The sequence below is a fragment of the Myotis daubentonii genome, chromosome 11, assembly GCF_963259705.1.
Source record: "Myotis daubentonii chromosome 11, mMyoDau2.1, whole genome shotgun sequence".
NCBI lineage: Eukaryota > Metazoa > Chordata > Mammalia > Chiroptera > Vespertilionidae > Myotis > Myotis daubentonii.
Window position 1 is genome coordinate 15,057,600 of NC_081850.1, and position 19,762 is coordinate 15,077,361.

Here is a 19,762-nt window from a genome sequence, read left to right on the forward strand (position 1 = left end):
AAAAATCCACTTGAAAGATAAGTGTTGAAGGTATGGTTTAGTAGTATTTTAAATATTTTTTCTTTTTCAGTTAAACATTTTCTTATGATTTCCTTAATATTTTTTCTGGATATAAAAATACATATTCATTTAATGAGACACACAAATAAAAATTTCCGGTAATCATACTACCCAGAGAGAACCATTCTTAATATCATATAAAGGTATGTAAACATGTTTTATTTTTTTAAAGAAATGATATACATTGTTAAATAACCTGATTTTTAAACTTAACATACATTAGTATGCTTACTTCCACCTTAATAAATATATGGGTATACCCATTTCCTATTATTTGACATTGTTTTCTTCCAATTTTTTTCCCAGGTTTTGTTTAATGTTTAAAATTCGGGTGCTTTTTTTCTGGATGTACTAAGAAAGGCAGGATCTTAACTTTGAGGGCAAGTAAACCACTTTGGTGCCTCTTGTGGAGGAAAATAGTCGTCAAAATACAGTGAACAATGATAACTTTAAAAAGAAAAGAGCTAACACCCTCGTACAGAATAAGTAGGTTGATTTCGGTCTTAGGCCAAAGGTGAGGTCCTGTGACTGAAAAATAACTGTGGGGTTCCTGGACTCACTGTAATAAATCAGAAAAGTAAAATGTCCTGTGGCAATGATAATTTTTAATCAAATTTAAAGTCTCACGATATAGCAATGTTTATACAGTATTTTGCAACTGGATTTAAAGAAAACCAGTTAAGTATCATTATAAAGATCAGACAATTCAGGTAAGCTAAATATCATACATTAAGCAATTACTTTATACTAATTCTAAGTTTATCTTCATCCCTATGTGATAAGCACTGTTAGTAATCTTAATTTACAGGTGAAGAAACTGAAATAGGTCCGGTAAATATATAACAAGTTAGTAGTAACTAAACAATGAAGAAGAGAATGATATTTGATAAATGATGTTGCTAACATTGGGTATTAATACGGAGGAAAACAACACTTTGTTGTAGCCATTTCAACTATGGTACTGGTAGAGGCATGTAAGCTTGATACATAGACTAGAAGGTGGCTTTAACAAGCCTCCAAACCACATTTTTCATTCTTGTGTCTTCAAAGGAAGAAATGTTTGCTTATTTCTACATTATTTAAAAATTTTTAATAGAACAACCAGAGGTGCAATGTAATATAGTGAAAGAGGATTCGCTTTGGAGTTAAAAGACATACTTTTCAATGACATTTTCACCACTTGCTAATTTAGGAGAAGTTGCATAACCTCAGCCCCAGTTTAATTATATGTACACTGGAATTTCAAAATATAGAAGAAAATGAGATATTTATATAAAAGCCTAGCAAAATGTATGTCACGTAAGTGCTTATCAAGCATTCCTTTCCGAAATAGCACAAGGCTACCATCTTCATTAACAATAAAAGTGCTGTGTACAAAGAACATTCAAAAGGCAAAATGACAGGCACAGTGATCTGCCAACAATATTTTATTCTTGCTCCTCTCCCATTTAACCAACAGATTTAGTGTACATGTATAACCAACACACTGATTACAGTAAATTGTTAAACTTATTACCCGGTGATTTGATGAGAAAATAGTGTTCCAACCAGTTGGAAAGTATTCAACATTGCAAGTCAAAAATGCAAGTTAAAAGTTAATATTTTCATACATTAGCACCAATTTTTAGAAAGAGCCCTAACTGGTTTGGCTCAGTGGATAGAGCCTCGGCCTGCAGACCGAAGGGTCCCGGGTTCGATTCAGGTCAAGGGCATGTACCTTGTTTACAGGAGGCAGCTGATCAATGTTTCTAACTCTCTTTCCTTTTCCCTTTCTCTCTAGAAAAAGTCAACAAAATATATCTTAAAAGAAAGAAAGGAAGGTTTCAGTGTGTGGGTGACCTTTTCAGCTGGTCCCATATTCCAAGGAATGGATTAAGCAGAACAAGAAAAGGATGTTGATATCCTTTGATCAATTTATTTTGGGGGTACAAAATGCCATAGGGAAATGCAATTTATTTTTGTTTAGCTGCTTATAGCTTCCCTGGGAGCGGCGCCGGCGGTGGCAGCGGCCCGGAGCGCGGTGAGCGCATTTTGTTCACAAAATGTCAACAAAATAAACACCAGCCTTTGAATATTACTTAAATTGAGAAAATACAATGAAATACTAGTGCCAAGTGCCCTCAGAGGCGAAAAGGAATCATACCTAGGAATTAGTGTTAACGGGAAGGACAACGAAGCACATGACCCTATTCCTGTATAATTCCCTAGGCAACCTTTTCAAAAACTGTCCAGGTGCTGATGATAATGAGGTATTTCCTTAAATTCTCTTTCTTAAAATGCTATTTGTGCCATAAAAATTGAAGAGCAATGAAAGTGGAGAATCAAAAACTACAGGTTTAGCAGTGAGTCTGTATACTGACAACGGCTAAAAACTAGTCTCAATAAGGCAGATGGAAAGCTCCACCATCCGGCTTTCGCGCAGCAAGAAACAACAAACTTCAACAACGCGGCAAACTCACTGGCGCGACGAGGGGAGGCGGCGCGTGAGTCCCGGCACCGCCTCCGGAAACGCCTCACCGCGTCTGCGACGGGGCCGGAAGTGACGCCACATTGCGACGCCGGCGCCCGCTCCGGCGGCCGCGGTGAGGTTTAGGTTGTGGCTTCAGAGACGGCGGGCTTTCCGATGGTTCCAGCTCAAGCATCATGACGGGGAAGAAGTCTTCCCGGGAGAAGCGGCGCAAAAGGAGCGGCCAGGAGGCGGCGGCGGCGCTCGCGGCGCCGGACCTGGTGGCCTCGCTGGGCGACGGCGGCGGGACCGCCGGCTTCCCCGGGAGCGGCGCCGGCGGGGGCAGCGGCCCGGAGCGCGGCGAGCGCCGGAAGCGGCGGAGCGCGGACTCGGCCTCCGGGGTGCCGGGCTCGGCGCCGCAGGTGCGTGCTCGCCTTTCTCGCCCTGCGTTTTGGGGAGGATGCGGGTGACTGTCGGGAGCGCTGGCCGCCGAGGTTCCGCCGCGCGGAGGGGCGTGTCCCCACGGCCCGGTGCGCCCCGCGCTCCCACGTTTCAAACTTCAGGTCCCTGAATTTGCGGGTGACGAACTGATTGTGCTTTTGGCTCCCTTCACCCCTGTGGTCTCCCGTCTCCCTAAAAAGTACGAGTAGAGAGCCAGCCTTTACCGCCCGTGCCAGCCTCGCTTTGCCTCTCCACAGCTTCACCTTTAACAGGTGGCCATGAACTCCGCATTGCAAGACCAGGAAACTGAGTCAGAGGTTAAGGACGTCTGCCCAGTCACAGTTGGTTACCAACGCCTAGAATTGTGTCCAGTGTCTGACTACGTAAAGGACATGTTCTTTTTTTTTAATTAACATTTCATTTCGGTATATTTTATTTTTTTGAATATATTTTTATTGATTTCAGAGAGGAAGAGGGGGAGAGAGATAGAAACATTAATTATGAGAGAGAATCATGGATCAACTGCCTCCTGCAGCCACCTCTGGGGATCAAGCTCCGCAGCCCGGGCATGTGCCCTTGGCCAGAATCGAACCTGGGACCCTTCAGTCCGCAGGTCCGCGCTCTGAGGGACATGTTCTTCATGTTCCATTGACCTGCCAAGATAGCGCTGTTTTTAAGAAAATCGTTTCCTTAATAGTATATTATAAGGTGTGCACAAACACATACTTAAAACTTATACAACACAGAAATAAAGGGGAAAGTGTGGCAGGCGCTCTTTAAGAAGCTCCCACCACCCATTAATAGTTTGATACCCAGTCTCTTTATTAATTCTTACCAGACGTGAGTACTTAAAATTTCTACATATAAGCCTTATTGTGACATCGCCCCCATTGAGTTGGATAATACGGCTGCATTGTTGGGATGAGGGGCCTTTATATATGCAATTGCTTCTTTTTTAATGGCTGCCCGACATTTCATTGTATCTTTATTGATGAATATTTAGGTGTTCAGTTTTCTTGCTATTGCAGAGATGATACAAAAGTGAACACCCTTGTACATGTGTCATGTGCAAGAATTACTTTTACTTTAGATTGGAGTCTCAGAAGTGAAATTGCTGGGTACCTCTTCTGGACATTTTATAATGAACTAGAGGCCCAGTGCACAAAAATTTGTGCACTCGGGGTTGGGAGAGGAGGTCCCTCAGCCTGGCCTGTGCCCTCTCACAGTCTGGGACCCATCAGGAGATAATGACCTGCTGGTTTAGGCCTGCTCCCGGGTGGCAGAGGGCAGGCCCAATCCCTAGGTGCAGCCCCTGGTCGGGCTCAGAGCAGGGCCCATTGGGGAGTTGGGGCCCCGCCTCCTGTCATGCACAGAGCAGGGCAGATCAGGAGGTTGCGATGCCACCCTCAGTCACGCTCAGGGTAGGGCCGATTGGGGGGTTGGGGCACCGCCCCCTGTCACACTCAAGGCAGGGTCCATAGGGAGGTTGCAGCGCCACTCCTGTCATGCACAGAGCAGGGCCCATCAGGGGGGTTGGGGCTCCACACCCTGTCACACTGATCCCGGTGCTGGGAGGCCTCGCTGCTCTGCTGATCCCAGGGCCAGAACGCCTCTCGGCTCCGCTGATCTCTAGCCTGGAGGCCTCTCGGCTGCTGATCACCGGGGCTGGGAGGCCTCTCGGCTCCGCTGATCACCTGGGCTGGGAGGCCTCTCGGCTCCGCTGATCACCTGGGCTGGGAGGCCTCTTGGCTCCGCTGATCGCGGGGCCAGGAGCGGGCCGGGAGGCCTCTCGGCTGATCACCGGGGCCGGGAGGCCTCTGGACTCCGCTGATCACCGGGGCTGGGAGGCCTCTCGACTCTGCTGATCACCGGGGCTGGGAGGCCTCTCGATTCCGCTGATCACCGGGGCTGGGAGGCCTCTCGGCTCCGCTGATCACCTGGACTCGGCTGATCACCGGGGCTGGGGGGCCTCTAGGCTCTGCTGATCGCGGGGCTGGGCCGACTCTCACCTCCCTGATTGCGGAGCTGGGCCGACTCTGGCCTCCGCTGACCTCGGGGTCGGGAGGCCTCTCGACTCTGCTGATCCCAGGCCCTGAGGCCTCTCTGCCCTGCTGCTTCAGGGCTGTTTGGCTTCGCTCTGCTTGGAGCCTGAGTATGCAAATTAACCGCCATCTTTTAGCTTTTATAATTGAAACATTGTATCTTTTGGAGTTGTTGCTTCAGGAGCTCAGAGCCCCGCAGCTGCACCAAGCCTCCTATTCTCAGCTGCCTGGCTGCCAGCCGCCATCTTGGCTGACAGTTAATTTGCATATCTCACTGATTAGCCAATGAAAAAGGTATCAGTCGTACGCCAATTACCATTTTTCTCTTTTATTAGTATAGGATAGAATCATATTGCATGTGGTCTTTGGTGACTGGCTTCTTTCACTTAGCATGTTTTTTCAAAGTTCATACATGTTGATACTCATACCAGTACTTCTTTTTTTTGGCTGAGTAATATCACATTTGGTTATCCCATTCGTCACTTTATGGACATTTGGATTGCTTCCACCTTTTGGCTATCCTATATAGTAATCCTATATAATAAAAGGCTAATATGCAAATCGACTGAACAGCAGAACAATCGGTTGCCATGATGCACACTGACTACCGGGGGCAGACACTCAACGGAAGAGCTGCCCCATGGTGGTCAGTGTGCTCCCACAGGGGGAGCGCAGCAGCAGTGGCGGGAGCTTCTCCCACCTCCACAGCAGCGCTAAGGATGTCCGACTGACGGCTTAGCCCCCCCCCCCCCCCCCCCCCCCCCGCGGAGCTCCTGGACTTTGTGCACCAGGCCTCTAGTTATGAATAATGCTGCTATGAACATTTTTAGTGGGGACATTTGTAATATTCTACCAATAAGTATTTGCCATAGGTTTTGTAGTATAAATATGATTGGATTAAGGAAATTTCAATTCCTAGTTCCATGAGGATTGTAGAGTTTTATCCAGTGCTTTTATGGCATTCTGTTGAGATGATTACATAGTTTTCCTTCAGTAATCAGATAATGTAATTTTATTGATATATTAACTAATATTGAACTATCCTTGCAGTCTTCGAGATACCTACTAGTATTTGGTTTGTTGGTTTGGTTGTACTTGGCTGGAATTCAGTATTTTTACTTTTAATTCAATCTATGTTCCTAAGTTAAAGCAGCCTGTGGGTTTTATTTTTCTTGTTATCTTCTCTGGTTTTGGTATCAAAATTCTGCTTGCCTCATGGATTGAGTTGAGAGCCTTTCCTTTTTTGTCCAAACTTGACTATTGACCTATACAGCTTACATCATTCTGTGTCTAGTAGTTTTTTTTTTCCTCTTAACTCTTATTTTCCAAATTCTATGATAGTTACAGATGTATTCAGTTTTCCCACACTCTCTAGATTCAATTTTGGATATCTTAAAATAGTTTCCATATTTTTAGTATTCTGTATCATGATGCTCAGACCAATAATGGTAAGTTGTAAACATTTGCATACAGAACTAAACCCCATTTCTAATAAGAAGTAAGTGTATTTGTGAAGGAAAAAAAAGAAATTATGTTAGTCATATAGATAACATTTCAGAATTCCAAGAGTGCCATTATATTTATTGTGTATTGAGTTCCTATTTATTTATGTATTTATTTGTAACAGTTTATGGAAATACATACCATACAATCTACCCATTTCAGGTGTGCAGTTCAGTTGTTTCAAGTAGTTGCGCAGTCATCACTACGTTCAATGTGAAAATGTTTTTTACCCTCCCCCCAAGAAACTGTGTGTACATCTTGGCTGTTTCAAAGATGCACCCTCACCTTGTTCCCTCCCTAGGCAACTACTTATCTACTTTCTATCTCTATAGATTTATTGATTTCCCTGTTCTGGGCATTTTATAATGAATAGAGTCATATTGTATGTGGTCTTTGGTGACTGGCTTCTTTCACTTAGCTTGTTTTTTCAAAGTTCATACATGTTGATACACATATCAGTACTTCCTTTTTATGGCTGAATAATATTACATTTGGTTATTCCATTTGTCACTTATGGACATTTGGATTGCTTCCACCCTTTGGCTATTATAAATAACGTTGGTATGAACATTTGTATACATGTTTTTTTTTGCATAAGTTTTTGTGCAGACGTGGTTACATTTATTTTGGATATATATCTAGGAATGGAATTGCTGGGTCATACAGTAACTTCTTGAGGAATTGCCAAACTGTTTTCCAAAGTGGCTGCACTATTTTATATTCCTACCAGCAATGTGTGAGGGTTCTAGTTTCTCTACATTCTTACTAACATTTGAAATACTTTGTAAGCCATTAGAACCAGAGTTGACCTTCTTTACTTTTTCAGTCTAATTATAGTATCCTTCTAAGTAGGCTTTTAAAAAAAACGACTTATTATTATTTTTAATTTTAATTTTTTTTTTGTTAATCCTTACCCAAGAATATTTTTTCCATTGATTTTTAGAGAGTGGAAGGGAAGGAGACAAAGAAAGATCAGTGTGAGAGAGACACATTGTTCGGTTGTTTCCTGCAACCCAGGTACATGCCCCTGACCAGGAATCGAACTAGTGACTTTCTGGCGTGCATGTTGATGCTCTAACCACTGAGCATACTGGCCAGGGCTAGAAACTGATTTTTAAACCATTTCATTAGAAAAGAAAAAGAAGAAATCTACCTGAGCTACATAGTTTGGATTTTCCAAGGAAAATGACTTTTGAATTGCTATCTGCATTTGTTAGTCTTGGAAGGATAGTGTGTGTGTGGTATGCGAAATGGGGGTAGGGTAGATTGTTATAGGCAGAAGAACAGTATGTACAGAAGTCCTGCCTGTATGAGGTGAAGGGAGAACAGGTTATATTTGCGTAATTCAAAGAAGTTTGTTGTTTTTGAATCACAAAGAATGAGCAGGAAGGACTAGCTAGAACAGCCGTGGGCAAACTATGGCCCGCTGGCCGGATCCGGCCCGTTTGAAATGAATAAAACTAAAAAAAAAAAGACCGTACCCTTTTATGTAATGATGTTTACTTTGAATTTATATTAGTTCACACAAACACTCCATCCATGCTTTTGTTCCGGCCCTCCAGTCCAGTTTAAGAACCCATTGTGGCCCTCGAGTCAAAAAGTTTGCCCACCCCTGAGCTAGACCATATTACCCTAAAAGCAGTAGGAAGTCATTCAAAGGTTATAAATAAGAAAGATGAGTACTATGTACATTTTATAAAATCCATTCTGGTAACATTATACAAAACAGACTGGAGCGACCTCAGATTATGTTCGGCAAATACACTTAAGTGGCTAGTGAAGTAATCTGGGCAAAAGGTAGTGGTACCTTGGACCAGGATTAAGGCAGTAGATTTGGAGAGACTGGATAGATTTGACAGAAGTGTCTTAAATTACTTGATTACTTTGATTATGATTAGGTTTTATGATAGTTTTAAAAGTGATAATAGCTCCCGGTAAGCAGTAATACATTACTGTATAATATTTGTGATTTGTAATATTTTTGCTGCTATCCTGTTTTCTATATCAATTTAAGAATAATGACAAGACATACATAAAACTTTTGGATGAATGGCCAACTGAAGGATTATTCCAGTTATTTAGAAGACTAAAATTGTAGGAAATCATTCAATATTGAGTATATTTATGTGTCCTAAGATATTATCTCTTTACTTAATATAAACTTAATGAGATAATTGTGGTGTGGAGAATAAGTTCAGAGAATACTGAGCAAATAATTTTTCTTTCCTATGGTTTTAGATAAATAATCTATGTAAACCAAGAATTTGGAATATTTAATGAAGAATTTATTAAATGAATATGTGTGACGTTATGTACATATTCCATACACTGTAAGTAGTATTATGTAATGGTGCTTGAATTTCCTTTCCTTTTAGGAAGCCAAATATCTTTTACCAACTTTGGAAAAAGAATTACTCCTGGCAGAGCACAGTGACCTTGAAGAAGGGGGTCTGGACCTGACTGTGCCGTTAAAACCAGTTAGTTCCTACGTGTCAGACAAGAAGGAAATGCTTCGGCAGTGCTTCTGTGTCGTCGGCGAGAAGAAGTTACAGAAAATGCTGCCTGACGTGTTAAAGGTACTTCATTACATGTGGTACCAGACTGTGCACGTATAAAGAAGTTACACACCTTTTTTGTAGCAGTTGGCTTACTTAATGTAAATTATAATTGGATGTTTTCAACTAAAACAAGCTATTTAAAAACATATAGAAAAGGGAGTTTATATAAATGGCTTTGTACATGTAAAAATTTGCCAAGAAAAAAAAATGGGTGAATTTAGTGTGCTTAGGTAAGGAATTTATTGACCTTCTGGAAATAATTCTGTTAAATGCAGGCATTGTTAGTAATTAAGTTAGAGGTATAATGATTCTTTCTGGTGCTTCAATGGGAAGGCAGAGGAGGACTGGGGGAAGGGTAAGAGTTCAACTCAAAGGACTTGTATGCATACATATAAGCATAACCAATGGACACAGCCACCAGGGGCGTGAGGGCCTGTGCCGGGAGGGTGGGAGAGGTCAATGGGGGAAAAAGGAGACTATTTGTAACACTTTAAATAAACAAACAAAAAAAGATAATACATTGCTGTGTAACAATATTCAATGATGTTTGGTAGTGGCTTATATTTTATTAAATTTACAAATGTTTTCATGTATTTGTTTCTGAAAATTATTCAGAGTAATACATGCTATTCTAATTTTAGAGTTGTAGAAATAGGGTTTGGACAAGTTAGGCTCAAAATCATATATGTAAGATAGAGAGCCAGGATTTGAATATTTAAACCTTTAGAAGAACTACCTGACATAACTAGAATGCTATTGATAATATCTGGGCTCCTGATTACTCTTTGGTTTGTTTTTTCCTGATAGCATGACTGTAAATTCTCATCAAGTTTTATAAATTATAATGTTCACATGTTAACTGTCAGTTTTTCAGATTTCATCCCAGGAAAGGATTAAAAACACATGGCTTTTAATGTGTTGTATTGTAAAGTTTTGCTAATTGGACTTTTTAGTGATTGCTGCTTCCTAGTTTACATTGCCATTATATTACATAAATGCATTTTTTAAAATGTCATTGTTTTTTAGAACTGTTCAGTAGAAGAAATTAAAAAATTATGCCAAGAACAGTTAGAACTCCTATCTGAAAAAAAAATATTGAAGATTCTTGAGGGTAAGAATACATACTTCTCCATTCTGATAACTTTTTAGTTAATACTATATTCAGAATAAATCCTGAGGTGTTCTTTTTCTTACTTGAATATTACTTTAATTTTATTATTGTGTAATCATTGAAAAGTATTTTTACTTCTGTTTGTTCAGAGAAATATAGTTTATATACCAGAATAGCATTTCAAGAATAGACTTTTTAATAATGTATGTGTGGTTTTTCCATCTCAAGGGTATAGGTAAGAGCATAAGTTTGTATACAGTAATAAAATGAAATAAAAAATGTTTACCCAAAATACTATAAAATTGTTTTTTGAGAAAGCAAAGTTTTTTCCTAAAATATTTTATTTTCTGCTTTATAATCTCATTGTTCTTAGTTACCTATAAACTTTAAAGTTCTTTGATCTTCATCATGTTTAAAGATGACACTTTTTATATAATGATTAAAATTAAATTATTGTGACATTTTATAAGTATGCTTTTAATAGTTTGTTTCATTTATAAGGTGACAATGGTATGGACTCTGATATGGAAGAGGAGGCAGATGATGGCTCGAAGAAGGGATCTGATTTAGTCAGTCAGTAAGTTAAAACTTTTTCATTTTAAAGTGTTTTTGGTACTCCTTTGGTGAGTTGTTACCTGAAGAATGATTATTTTTCTGTGTATTATATAATTAAACAGTGTAGAAAGATTGATTTACTTTACTTGTAATGATTGGTTTCTTTTGGTATATATAAGGATGAAGTTTATTGCTTTCAGGATTAAGGTGATTTTTTTAAATAGCTACTCAAGATACAGAACAACAGCAATACCAACTTGAAGCAGAATCATATCTCTCATTTGGAATTTGAATAGTGATACCCACTATTTGTTAAGTACTTTATCAGTCATTATGTTAATGACTTAGAACATTATTTCACTGAATTCTTCTTCAGACCTATTAACATTAGGCAATAATAGCCTCATCTCACAGATACGATCATCAGGTGGTTTATTTTATATAGATATGTATAATTGGATTATCTATGATAATAAAGGCATAATATGCTAATGAGACTGGATGTCCTTCTGGACAACCTTCCAGACGTCCTTCCGGATGAATCCGGGGCTGCGAGGGAAGCCCAGGCCCTGGGTGCCAGAGGGAAGCCGGTGCCAGCAGCTGGAGGAAGGAAGGCCTACTCTTGCATGAAATTTGTGCATCAGGCCTCTAGTTATGATATAAATCCCTAAAGTTTTAGAACACTGACTAATCAAGAAACAGCATGCTAATTTTTTTTCTAGATAATTCTGTTCTGTCACTACTAATTTTAGCATCTGTTGATGATTTTTGACTAAAGCAATTATTTTTTGGTAAATGCCAAAGACTGACTTGTATCTCTCTTTGCAAAGGTAGTGGCACAAATAAGAGTTTACCAGTGGCAGTAGCATAAATAAGTAGTACATAGTTAACCTGAAATCTTGAGTATTTTGTCATCTCTAATAGAATATTACAGGGCGAGTATCACCAAAAAAGGACAATTTCATTTCCTGTTATAACTTCTAGCCTCCAGAACTGTAAGAAATAAATTTCTGTTGTGTAAGCCGGTGGCAGCGCTACCAAACTAATTTTACACATATACACATTTCTGGTGAAATTTCCTACCCAAACTTATTTTGGAAAAATTTTAAACTTACATGAAAGTTGAAAGATTGATATAATGAATATCCATATACTCTCCACCTAGATTCATCAACAGTAACATTTTCTGTTTTTGCTTTTTCTTTGTATATTTCTCATTTTCCCCCTCAGAGCCATTTGTATTAGTTTGCTAGGACTTCTGTAGCAAATTCCACAGACTGGCTGGCTTAAACAACAGAAATTTACTTTCTCACAGTTTTAGAGGCCTGAAGTTCAAGATCAGGGTACTGGCATGGTTCCTTTCTTCTGAGGCCTCTCTCCCTGGCTAGCAGATAGCCATCTTCTTTCTGCCTCTTCACGTGGATGTCCTGTGTGTGTGTGGCCCTGCCCTGTGCCCCAATCTCTTATAAGGACACCAGTCAGATTGGATTAGGCCCCACCATGATGCCTTATTTTAGTTTAATTACCACTGTAAAGGGTGTGTCTCCAAAACAGTCACCTTCTGAGGTACTAAGGTCAGAGCTTGAATATTGGAATTTTGAGGTGGAGGGAAACACAGTTTCAGCCCATACACCATTTAAAAATAAGTTGTAGATGTCGTAAAATTTTATGCCTAAACAACTCAGTATGCACTTCCTAAAAATAAGGACAGTCTCCCACAAGGTCATCACTCATAAGAAAATAAACAGTAATTAAAATAATGTAATTAAATGTATTGTCATGTAAAATCTCCCCAATTACTAAAAAAATTGTTTTATAGTATATTTATTTATTTTAATTAATTATGTGGTTGATTCTGGTCCAGGATCCATTTAGAGTTCATGTGTTCCATTTGACTGTTAACACATTTCGTACCGCTCAGGAGTTTTCTCATGTTTCGCGCCCATGGAAAAAGGAGCGAATCTAGATACTTATGTAAATTTTGTTTGGTCCCTCTTCATAGAGGAAAATGTTTTACGCAGTACCATATGTTAAAAAAGTACTAGGAACTTTAATTGTTTAATTGTTTTTGTAAATAAAAATGTTATAATTATTGAAAAACAACACCTAAAGTGCATTATGATGAATTAAATAACGTGCAGTTTGCCCCAAAACGTGCGGTCCCTGGCGTATGTCTTAGAGATTTCTATGCGGTACGCAATGTGTTAATATCAATATCACAAAGCTGAGTTTAAAGGAAAGATTTAGATCAGTGATGGCAAACCTCTGACGCGCGAACTCATTTTTTTGGTTGATTTTTCTTTGTTAAATGGCATTTAAATATATAAAATAAATATCAAAAATATAAGTCTTTGTTTTACTATGGTTGCAAATATCAAAAAATTTCTATATGTGACATGGCACCAGAGTTAAGTTAGGGTTTTTCAAAATGCTGACACGCCGAGCTCAAAAGGTTCGCCATCACTGATTTAGATATATTTTGTGGCTAGTCCAGGAACTTAGTACAAATCTTAAAGGAATTAGAAAATTAACAAACCAAAAGGAAATTGGGAAATGAAACATGAAGGTAAACATTAAAACTAAAGAAATAGAAAACAGAAAGGATAAACAAATCCATTAACTTGGTCTTTGTAAAAACTAGAACATAGATAAACTCCTCTTGGATCTAGTTAAGGCAGCAGTTTTCAGCCAGTGTGCCGCAAGAAATTTTAAAGCATGAGATACCTGACTACTTAGTCAGGGGCACAGACCTCTTTTCCCTTAGATTGTCAAATAAAACTGCTAACACAACAATGACAACATCTAACACAACAATAGCCGTTCAATGTGAATGAGTCAAAATTGTACCTATTTTTTTGGTCTGAATTTTAGTAATTAGTTTATATGTGTCATGAGATGTAAAAAGGTTAAAAATTGCTGAGTTAAGGAAATAAGTGGAGAGCAATTTAATTGAGATCAGGAAGGAAGAAGGAGACATGTGTGAATCTAACTAGTTCACCTTAAGTAAGCAAATGTCTTAAGTTTATAAAACAATATATAGGTATTCTAAAATCTTTAGTGTCAATGATTTCATAGTGTTTTAAAATTTTTAGGTATTGTGACAAGATTTGCAAATGTTACAGATTATGACAGTTGCTTAACAAAAATAACAATTTTAAGTTAATACTGTGATATGGAGGCCTGGGTTTAGGTGCTATCTCCATTTGTAGATGTGCTGCTGGAAAAGAAGTTTTATTGTAGCTAAAATAGCACTAAAAATGAGAACAGGTATTAACTTGGCCTATAATGCGAGGTGATTATGCTCTTAGGAATGTGTTTATAATGAAATTTAAGTCTTGAATAGCGCAATAAAATAATCAGGATTGAAGTTTTATGTATAAAGAATAAAAATACAAACACTTTAGGGAAATCTTAGCAATATTTTAGAATTGCTCTAATAACTTTTTATGAATTTTAAATTAATATGCTTTTAGTAAGTGATACTGAGGGAGATGTCAGTAGAAGTAAAGCTGTATTTCCCAACAGATAATAAGCAGTGTTGAGATAATGTCACAGTTCTAGAAGATAAAGAAATTTTAAAATCCAGGTTCTCAAAATAAAGCGCACCACAGAGCAGGAGTGTCCTGAAACCATTGTTCCTAGTTACTGCTACTTTCTTAGCAGAGGATGGATATGTTCTAAAATACTCATTCAATGCCAATTTTGGATGGTTAACTTTTTTAAAAATTAGATATTTCTAAATAGGTCTTAGGAACTTTAAGCAACACATATAAATTGAACCATTTCATGTTCACTAGACTGTTTAAATAGCAAATAAAATTTCACAAGGAATTGTTTTGTGAAGTGAAAAAATTTTTGGTAGGGATTATTTTTAAATCTCCATTTAATTATCCGCTTTGTAAATCTGAAATGTCAGTGCTTTTGCTTAAAATGGCATGCATGAGTATTCTTAAAATATAAGTGGTTGAAAAGAGCAAGTTGATGTCATTTAAAACAAGTTGCTACTTACAATGTGCTGGTTATTAGTTACAATATACTAGATTTTAATGATTTGTAATAGTTATGTTTCTTAAATGGTCTAGTTATTCCACCATTTAAAATGAGTAGCTTGCTGTTTACTGCTGTTTATAGTAAGTTTAGGCACTTTAGAGATGTTAAAATGAAAGAACAGCATAGTTCATTAAGATGTTTATTCTTGAAAATAAAGGGCTATTCCTCTGGCTTGATCACTGTCTGACTGAGCAGGAACTAGGATTGCGTTTGTGACCACTATTCTATTGCTGAACCTGGCAGCAATACGTGGTAGAGCTCTGATGCTGTTTGTTTCTTAAAAAGCCAGTGATTCACACTGCATTAGTTTTCCTGTTGAGCTATCATGGTACAGCTGCTTGCCACCTTCTGTTTTTAATAAGGATAAAGCCTCCATGTTCTCTTTGATGAGTTAGGGCTGCCCAAGGGGTTCAGCTCAGCTATCTGTAGAGGACTTAAGAATTTGGTTTGTTTCCACAAGTAACATATATTACTTGAATATCTAAATATAAGTAACTTTCAAAGGGGCGATGGCATTCAGCCAAATGCTAAACTCCCAGAGTAACTGTCGATGAATTTTGGAACAAACTGCTATTATTAAACTTCAGTGGAATAAAATATTTGAATAGAAGTTACTGTGCTCTGGAAAATTGGATTAATGGGTAGCATAAGTCTACAGTACTGATTTAAGTAAGCATTTTATCAGTGGATACAAAAATAGGCCTCAGGTAGACTCGACACCTGGGCTTGCTGGGAATGATACACTTCAGAAATTCACCCTGAGCTTCACCCAGCTCACTTACCCACTCGGGAATTTATGGTGTTTTGTACGAGTTATTTATTTGTTCGTTTGTTTAACTCTGTTAGGGAAATTTTCAATGTACGATGAACCCTTGCATATCTATCACCCACCCACTATGTCCCTTCTCATATTCTATCCTCCCAATTTCTGCCAAATTGGTAACTTTGAAGCAAATCTTGACCTACTTAGTTTAAATGTTAAGCAGATAGGAATCTCTAGACCAGTGATGGCTAACCTTTTGAGCTCGGCGTGTCAGCATTTTGAAAAACCCTAACTTAACTCTGGTGCCGTGTCACATATAGAAATTTTTTGATATTTGCAACCATAGTAAAACAAAGACTTATATTTTTGATACTTTATATATTTAAATGCCATTTAACAAAGAAAAATCAACCAAAAAATGAGTTCACGTGTCACCTCTGACACGCGTGTCATAGGTTCGCCATCACTGCTCTAGAACAAGGGTCCTCAAACTACGGCCCGTGGGCCACATTCGGCCCGCCGAAAACATTTATTCGGCCCTCCGGGTGTTTTTGCCGCCTAGCAGCCAACTAGTTTTTTTTTTAAACTATAGTCTGGCCCTCCAACGGTCTGCGGGACAGTGAACTGGCCTCCTGTTTAAAAAGTTTGAGGACCCCTGCTCTAGAACATCCCTTAGAAGGGAAGGAAGTGAGCTTCTCCGGTTTCAGATGGGATCTTCGTGTGAACTGCAGCTGTGCTCCCCAGGGGGACTTTGAGGGACTGAGGAAGCATTGTTTTGTAACTGTATTCCCCTCCCCTCCCACCCCCCCCACCCCCCCCCCCGCGCCACACACACACAAAGTTTGTATGCTTTATATTACAGAAACCTGATTTTGAAAGTATCTCATCACTTTTCTGTCAGTGTATTGTTTGGTGTTTTTTTTTTTAAAATATATTTTATTGATTTTTTACAGAGAGGAAGGGAGAGGGACAGAGAGTTAGAAACATCGATGGGAGAGAAACATCGATCAGCTGCCTTCTGCACACCCCCTACTGGGGATGTGCCCGCAACCAAGGTACATGCCCTTGACCGGAATCAAACCTGGGACCCTTCAGTCCGCAGGCCGACGCTCTATCCACTGAGCCAAACCGGTCAGGGCTGTCAGCGTATTGTTTCATCCTGATGCTCAATCACTGGGTTGGATGTTAGCTGGCATTTTTCCTTTTTTTCTACTATTCCCTCATCATTTTTTGAAGTTGAAATTTTTTTTAACATTTACCTGACTCATTGTAGTAATTGCCCTTACTGTTTCACTTGAAAAATAAATTCACTAATGTTCACAATGCACTAAACTTGTTAATTCTCTAATCCTCCTGTGTACTTCTCTCACCTTTTGAACTGTTTGCTTACCAAGAGTCACTCATGTTTGTTTCCAATTCAGTTATCTTAGTTGCATAATTTTAGTTAAATGTATGGACTGATGAAGTATCTATATGACAGAGGAAAGTTGAATGATTTGGAAAAACTCAAAGAGGCGTTTCTAAAAAGTTGTCACTTAGCTGTGGGATAAGCAACAATAAAATTTGGGGGCACATAGTATAAATACAGAGGGCTATTTTTTTGAACTCATATTTTTGCAATTTAAATAAGCCCAAACTAGAAATGGCTTATGTGAGTAGGTTGAGACTGAGTTTTTTTCTATGGATTCATATTAAAAGTAAGGCTGTGGCCCAGTCGGCTTGACTTAGTGGTTGAGCGCCCACTTATGAACCAGTAGTCACAGCTCGATTTCAGGTCAGGGCACATGCCCACGTTGCAGGCTTGATCCCCAGTGTGGGGCGTGCAGGAGGCAGCTCATCAATGATTCTCTCTCATCATTGATGTTTCTCTCCCTCTCCCTTCCTCTCTGAAATCAATAAAATACACACACACACACACACACACACAATTTATTTATTTAAAAAAATTAAAATGGAAAGAATCTGGTTAGTTTGGTCCTGTTTCTTTATCCTTCTGTTTAGGTATCCTCCCAGTATTTATCATTAACACAAAATTGACTTTCTTTTTCTGTTTAGAAAATTTTTTTAAACCTGTGGTAATTCACATGTGGTTCTTAAGTTCTGCAGATCTCCTCAGTGTATTATTCTGAGTTAAAAAACAAATTCATTGAGTCATAGAAAGGATCAAGAGTGGAACTATATTTGAGGTAAAATAAAGAAATTTGGACTGATACTGGTTTGAGCACTTAAATTCCAGAGATCGGTATAGGACTCACTTATAATTCAAGGCCAAGATTGTAAATTAAGCTTCTTTAAGAAGGAGCAGTGCAGGTTAGAGAAGGGAATTATAAAAATAAAAAAATGAGGTTTTTTGTTTTTTTTTCTTAATGGAAAGAGGTACAAAATATCATTGCAAGATTCTTAACCCAAACCAGAATTAGCAGTGTTCCCTCTCTTCCCCCTTTCTCTCTCTCCCGTTGTTATAAAATTCTTATGTAGTTTTAAACTGTTTTATTGAAATACCATTTAAATATAAATTATTTTTAGTTTTCCTAACTCTAATACCTAGTTTGTCTTATCATCTAGAGGTAAATTTTATAAAATTTTTCATAAAACTAGCAAAAAAATACTTCATATGTACATGTACCTTTCTTATACTTTAAGACATTTCCTTTTTTTGTATATATCTTGCCTTTCACGCTTTTTGATGAAGATATTTAAATTGTATTAGAGAAATCTGAATGTTGTATATAATTGTAGTTTCAAAGTCTGCATCTTGGAAAAATTAACTAGATTTTAAAGTTCCAAACTATTTTCTGAAATTTTTTTCAACTTCAGATAATACTGGTATAAAATCATCTACTGTTTCACTTTTTAGACACAAGGTGGTGCACTGGACTTACAGTCTGAAATTCTATTGATGAGTTTCTTCAACAGCCTTAAGATAAAACAGAACATTATAAAAGTTCACTTTGGGCACTAAAGTAAATTATTTATGAAAGCAGAGAATTTTTATAGAGGGATTTAGTTTTATTTGATGGGAATCCAAGGGACTTTCACAGAGAAAATTAAATAATGTATAAAATAATTCATTTTGCTGCACTATTAAAACTTTTTGTTTGGAAATAATTTCAGTCTTATTAAAATGTCATGAGGATAAGACTATTACAAGAAACATATACTCTTTATCTAGGTTTACCTATCATTAACATTTTATCCTACTTGCACATCTTCTCTTTATATTGGTGTGTTTTTTTTTTTTTTTTGGAATAAAATAGACTTTATTGACGATTTAACAAAAAGACAAAAAACAAGTTAACATCAGAGCAACACCATTTGAATCAAATGTCAGACATCAAAGTTTCCAAACGGACTTTTGGTAAACCCACTACTGGGAAATTTGCACTGGCCCTTAGTTGTAAGCAATCCTTTACTCACAACATCTCACTGGACCTTCTGTCCTCTCATTCTCTTCAATCTTCTCTGTTCCCATGTTGTCCTGTAGAGCAGATGGAATAACCCTTTTGATTCTTCAGTTCTCTCCAGTCATTCCACCAGTTCTCACTTTCTAGCATAGATTCTCTCACAAAGTGTTCCTTCCCATGCCGGGGTCCAACCCCAGCAGGTCCAGGGGTCCCCAAAGGTGTGGACGGAGTTGGCGAAGAAGGAATGACACGGAGACAGCGCTCAGTTGATCAGCAGCCTAGCCAGGATCTCTAGCCAGGATCTCCAGCCAAGTTCTGGTCTGGATCTCCAGAGAGGTTCTGCCTAGGATCTCCAGCCAGGTTCTGTGTCCATGCTCTCCTGCTAGGCTCCACAGCCAGGCTCTGTAGCCATGTTCCCTCACTAGGTTCTTCAGTCAGGTTCTGTCCAGGTTCTCCAGCCAGGTTCAGTCACCAGGTTCTAGTCAGGTTCTCTTGCCAATTTCTGTAGTCAGGTTTAGTCCAGGATCTTTTGCCATGTTCTCTCCAGCGAATTTCTTCTGTCTGTAGGTTCTGTGTAGGTTCTGTCCGTAGGCTCTCTCTTCTAAGTTCTGTCTATATTGGTGTGTTTTTTCCTGAAATATTTGAGACTAAGTTACATACTTTACTCCTAAATACTACAGTGTGCTTTTCCTAAGGATGGTGGTATTCTGTTTTATATAACCACAGTATAGTGTAACTGTAGTTAATTCAACTTCAGTATTTCAACATTGGTACAGTACTTTTATCCAATCTACCATTGGTATTTTAATTTGTCATTTGACTTAGTAAA

The 19,762-nt window shown here is 38.5% G+C and overlaps 1 protein-coding gene across 1 annotated transcript in view; it reads left to right on the forward strand.

The window, feature by feature from the left end:
- The first annotated feature begins 2,597 nt into the window (after nt 1–2,597).
- CAAP1 (caspase activity and apoptosis inhibitor 1) overlaps nt 2,598–19,762 on the forward strand; it is a 33,681-nt gene continuing 16,516 nt past the window's right edge. Inside the window, exons 1-4 of the mRNA XM_059656524.1 lie at nt 2,598–2,928; nt 8,868–9,068; nt 10,077–10,161; nt 10,663–10,738. Coding sequence (XP_059512507.1) covers nt 2,704–2,928; nt 8,868–9,068; nt 10,077–10,161; nt 10,663–10,738 — 587 coding nt within the window. The 5' untranslated portion in view covers nt 2,598–2,703. The remainder of the gene's footprint in view (nt 2,929–8,867; nt 9,069–10,076; nt 10,162–10,662; nt 10,739–19,762) is intronic.